At 33.7% G+C, this 5,948-nt stretch overlaps 1 protein-coding gene across 12 annotated transcripts in view; it reads right to left on the reverse strand.

Annotated features, from left to right (window-relative positions):
- Positions 1-5,948, reverse strand: part of CCDC141 (coiled-coil domain containing 141) — a 210,708-nt gene that overhangs the window by 36,000 nt on the left and 168,760 nt on the right. For all 12 annotated transcript variants that reach the window (XR_008618774.1, XR_008618778.1, XR_008618777.1 and 9 more), the window contains exons 18-19: positions 2,495-2,635; positions 1,554-1,742 (exon numbers count right to left, since the gene is read on the reverse strand). Coding sequence is in view for 6 of the 12 variants with exons in the window: in XM_055088821.1 (XP_054944796.1) it covers positions 1,554-1,742; positions 2,495-2,635 (330 nt within the window). In the remaining 6 variants the exon portion in view is untranslated. The remainder of the gene's footprint in view (positions 1-1,553; positions 1,743-2,494; positions 2,636-5,948) is intronic.

The raw sequence follows: 5,948 nt of genomic DNA on the forward strand, positions 1-5,948 counted from the left end.
AGAGTCTGTCATACAGAATGAAGTAAGTCAGAAAGGGAAAAACAAATACCATATGCTAACACATATATATGGAATCTAAAAAAAAAAAAAACTGGTCATGAAGAACCTAGGGGCAAGATGGGAATAAAGACTCAGACCTACTAGAGAATGGACGTGAGGATATGGGGATGGGGAAGGGTAAGCTGGGACGAAGTGAGAGAGTTGCATGGACATATATACACTACGAAGTGTGTGGTGGATGGCTGGTGGGAAGCAGCCGTGTGGCACGGCGAGATCAGCTCAGTGCTTTGTGACCACCTAGGGGGTAGGATAGGAGGGTGGGAGGAGGGAGACACAAGAGGGATGAGATATGGGGATATATGTATATGTATAACTGATTCATTTTCTTATAAAGCAGAAACTAACACACCATTGTAAAGCAATTATACTCCAATAAAGATGTTAAAAATAAATAAATAAATAAATAAAAATAAAAAGCATATGGCACTAAAAAGAATCCAAATATCAGCTAAAGGAAAGAAAAAACCTCAAACACACAAAATCCAGCCTATGTAATTGAAATCATTTACAATACATGGATAAAGTATTGCCCAAATAACACTCTAATAAATAAATTCTCTTTTAAGAATAAGATTTAGTCTATAGATTGAGGAAATATCATTTGAAGCATAGCATTTGATCTTTTCTTGATAGAAGATAGTCATATTTTCAAAGCACAGTGGAGAATTGAGAGTTTCTCACTGAAAATAAATAACTGTGATGGAAGAAGTGTCTGACCAAGGCTAGAAACACTTAGGCTGAGTGAGAAATAGAAACACATGACTCTGTTAGGAGCTGGCTTTAAATAAGTGCCACAGAAGTACAGTGAACCTATACATCAGATATAGAAGAATGATCATTTCAATCCTCCTTAAAGTGGTGTTACATCTAAAAGCTCTATTGCCTTAGTGGGAGAGTCATTTTGTATCAGAATAATGGATTACAAAGAACGCTCAATAACTTCAAGTGTACAGCTTCTTCACTATGAAGTATGCCAATAATAACTAACTTGCTACATTTCATGTAATTTGTGTATACTTTGCCATTTATCCTCTTGACAAAAACGAAATAATATCAATAACAATTTTTGTACCTGTAAAATCCAAGTATCACCTTTCTCTCTAAACATTTTCAAATTCTGTGAAATAAATGTCATTTTTGAGTGTTTTAGCAGATATCCAGCAGTGAACATAATTCCATAATGGTTCAACATATCTTGAGTTGATGAGGTTATGAAGAAATGAGAAACTCTCATATGTTGCTGGTAAAAAGAGTAAATTAGTAAAATCTTTCCAAAGAGCAATTGTACAATACAATCAAAACCTTGTAACATGCATCCCCTTTGGTTCAGCAATTCTGCTTTAGGAAATTATCCTAAGGATATAATCATGAAAAGAGACATGATGCATGAATTTAGTGACAATAATAGCCAATGCAGCATTGTTTTAAAGCAGGTGAGTAATTTTTAAAAACAACATTACAACACAGATAACATTACAACAAGAAGAGGATACCTCTTCTATCAACTCCTGGAGATGCTCAGTCAGGTCCAAATTCTTCCTGTAATCTGTCACAACTTTGTCAAACTCATCCATGTATTTCTGCAAATCCCTCATGGCTTCCAAAAGGACATTCACTTTATTATTTGGATAATTTACGAAAAAAGTTTTATTTTCAAATTTTCCCATTTTCCTTTTCAAAGCCTGTGCAAAAAAAATATTTAATGACATTCAATTTTTATTTATGAGGCTAGTTAGTGATTAAATATTGAGGGAAAATCTTTTGTAGCTTCCTCCATTTAATATGTTAAAACCATAAGTATTAAAACACATTTTGGAAAGAATACGTTTTCTTTCAGATAGTTTATTGATTCAGCAGCAAACATAGAGAAAATTTACTGCATATCAGGATCCATTCCATAGTTTGAGAATGTTACTAATGATTTTTTAAAAGACAGTGATCATAAAATCAAATATTTAATGTCCTCAGTTAGCTCACTGTCTCCCGAGAAAGGCACTCAAATAATCTAGCCAGTATAAGTGATAAGGGGCTGCAGGAACAGGGGAGGAAGCTCCTGACATAGGTGGGTACAAGGAAAGAAAGAGGGGTATACAAGAGGGGGATGTGTGTGTGTGTGTGTGTGTGTGTGTGTGTGTGTGTGTATGTGTGTTTGTGTGTGTGTATGTGTGTGTGTGAGACAGAGTGGAAGGGGAGAGGCTGGGTAGATTTGGCAGAAATCATTTTGGAGCTGCTTCAAGACATAAATCAATTAATTATGTATTTTACATGAAGTACCCAATTGTTATAAAAATTAAAGATGATCTTTTCAGTTTTAATGCTATAAAAAAGCCCACGGGTTAGGCATCTAGCATTGAAATGCAAAATAATTTTGCAATAATTGTAGTAGCGCACACACACACACACACACACACACACACACATACTTTCTCATTACCTGTAATTTTTCAGCATACATATCTACTTGTTGAATTTGATATTTGAGAGCTTTTAGATTTCGAGCTTTTTCATTTTTCTTAGTGTAATTAAACTTCAAATTGTTGAATTTCTTTTTGATGTCTTTGAATGACTCTTTGAGCTGCAGTTCAACAAAAAGAAACAGGTGATTTCCTTAAAATGAGAACACTAATATTCACTTGAAATAAATCAAGATATCTATACTTCAAAATATTCATAACCTTCAAAATGTATCCAGAGTGATTTTCAGTAGAAGACAGGTCTGCTAAGTGAATATATAATGTGAATTTAAACATATCTCCCAAATATAGGTAATTATAAATTGTTCTTAGTATTTTTTGATTTGTAATTTATAATTAGGATTACAGTTACAGAACATCCTTTGGCCTTCAAATAAGAAAGTTTTTAACATATGATAGATTTTAAACAACTCTAATTTTCTTATTTATATTTATTTATTTGACATCATTTTACAACTCATTCTGTTCTCTGTGTGCTAATATTTGTTCCATATTCCAATGCTCTTATAGCCATCATGAATAAATTTATTAAGCCTCCAAGGAGCTGTCCATGTTGCAGAGGTCAATGGAGTGTTGACATTTAGACCAACAAGGACATTAGTGGGGTGGAAGAGGAGACCCAGTATAACAGTCAGTAGGAAAAGGACTGTATTTGTCCAAATTAAAAATTATTTTTCATGGGCAGTTTCCAGAAGAGATTTACTTCTTAGATATAGGCCATTAACTTCAGAGGTCCTTAAAAAATGGAATGTAAGTTGACAGTTGTTGCCTGTGGTGGCAATGCTAACTTGTATATAAACAGAGTGTATGGCTATACACTGAAAACGGGGCATAGATGATGACTTTCTTAAGAACAAACAGTCCAACTTTACCAGTGAGCCAAAATTCTAAGCAGTCTAGTTCCATTAACAACAACGCTTTCTGTGCCCTTCTCCAGATTCAAGAAGGATAAACATATTGACAGGCAATTCACTCTATATTATCAGCAAAGAGAAGTACAGAGAAAATATAAACCGTCTCAGATTATATGGAAGCATTTAACAGCCAAGAATAAACAATGTCATGGTTGATAAATTTGAGCTATGACAAGAAAAGTCAGGAAGACATTAAAATTCTTTTCAATGACAGCAAGTAAATTATTTGGGAGGGAATAAAGGCTGGGCACATGCTGGATTTTAAACTTATAATGCAGAAAAACATATCTGCGCCAGAAAATGCTTGCTTTCTCAAAATGCTTATTTCAAATTCTGCATATTGTAAAAACATAACCTTGACCTTATCTTCAACACTTTCTGAAGACAACAATCTATAAAGCCCTAGCCTATTTGCATACATGGAAATTATACTGATGCAATTTTTGCATTTGCCACAACTATACTTCATCAGGGTTGTTTATTTTATATGATAAATAAAATTGTTGAGCATTAGCTTTAAATTATAAGCACAGAGACCATGTAAAATATTTAAATTGATAAATCAGTAATATTATAAAGGAATGGAAAGAACTGTAACTTAAAAATTTTAAAATGATTTCTCTATTAGAACTCAGAAAAATATTTAAAAGATAATATTCAGTTGGTATATTTATGAAATAAACAATTAATATTTAAATTTTTTGACATTTGATGTTTTAATATGCATGTATTTGTTATTAGTGGGAAAGGACAAATGAAGTTGATTTTATGGGATTAAGATACGGACTTCATCCTTAGTTAATCACATAAAACTTTGGCAGGAACTTTTTTCCCTTGAAGTAATAATCTGCAACAATAGGTGCAATAACTACATCTGAGGAAACCAGAGATTTTTGTATCAAAAAACATGTCCTCAATAGGGAGTTATTGTAATGAGTACAGAGTTTCTGTTTGGGATGGTGAAAAAGTTCTGGAAATGAATAGTGGTGATAGTAGTGCAACACTGTGAACGTACATAATATCACTTAACTGTACTCTTAAAATGGTTAAGATGGTAAATTTTATGTTATGTGTCTTTTACTACAGCTAAAAATACAATTTTTATTTTTAATAAAAATAAAGTAAAATAAAATGAAAGGAAAAAATACGTCCAGTCACTAACATGTATCCACTGGAAACTAAAATTTTATATTCTTTTTTCCCCCTTACTGTAACAAGACATATATTATAAACTTCAGTCTAAAGAAAGGAAGAGGGGCTCTGTCATCAACCAGATAACCACTGGGTTACACCCGCTTGTTTAAGTGGGAAAAAATCAACATCTATTTGAAAACTATATGATAAATGAAGAAAGGCTGAGCCTTATCACTTTAATTCTAAGACATGACATTTAAAGTCTACTTTGGATTAAGAAATTTAAGACTGATAAATGATGAGTACAAATTTATTTCTGTTTGCCTCAGAATGTATGCACTTCCACTGATGATGATTTATAAAGCCAAAGATGTTCATGGCGATATGGGTATGTGAAATGGGATCAGTTTCTTTCTGACACATGAGCTCCTTTGACAAGTTGCTGGCACTTTTCTCTTTTGGTCCCACTGGAAATCCATTTTAAATCCTGTACCTTTCCCAGATCAAATTCAGGACTATGCAGATACAAGTGGAAGGCAGCAAGCATGAACTACCTTCAGCAATCAGATTTTCAGAAAAAATCCAGCCATGCCTAATTTTCTTACCTGCACATTCCAATATGAAAACTTAACTTCCCATCTAATCTCCACATAACTTGTGATCATATTTTTAAGGGAGCTGAGTGCCATGGTTGCTCGGCTGTGGTATCATTGTTCATGCAGCTGTTTCTAACTTTAGTTAGCTTGTCAACAATGGGGAATGGTGTAGATGGCCAAGACAACTGCTTAACTGGAGCACAGAAGCAGGAAAAAACACCCAAAGCTTGGGGCAAGAAAAAGGTTACCCTATTCGAAACCTTTAAATGTTGTTTTAATTCATACTGATAAAATTTCTGAAAGTCTTAAGATAATCAGGAGAAAGATATTTTTTCAAATGAACAGTGCAATTTTCCTATCTTTCCATATGTTCAGCTCCTACATATTTGCTGTGGAAGAAGCAGACTAATTTAATACAGCTATAATTAGAAAAAAAAATCATTAAGACTTTAAAACTGCAGTTCTTTTGAAACTAGCATAATGAGCATCTTCACCAAATTTCCCAGGGAGCAGTAAGCCTCTCTCAGGGTTAGGCATAAACAAAAACTTCTTAGCGAAGAAGCAGAAGGGAACAAGATGGACAACAAGGAGGCTGGCTTGCTAGTTTTAGTCTTGAGGAAGCTGGTTGAGGCAACTTTGGCACAAGAATGTATTATCTGTGAGTCTGTTGCTGGCAAGGCCAATTTACGTGAGGGACATGAGACTTTTTTTTTTTTTTTTTTTTTTTTTTTTTTTTTTTGCTGTACGCGGGCCTCTCACTGTTGTGGCCT

This window comes from Physeter macrocephalus, chromosome 2, assembly GCF_002837175.3.
Source record: "Physeter macrocephalus isolate SW-GA chromosome 2, ASM283717v5, whole genome shotgun sequence".
Classification (NCBI taxonomy): domain Eukaryota; kingdom Metazoa; phylum Chordata; class Mammalia; order Artiodactyla; family Physeteridae; genus Physeter; species Physeter macrocephalus.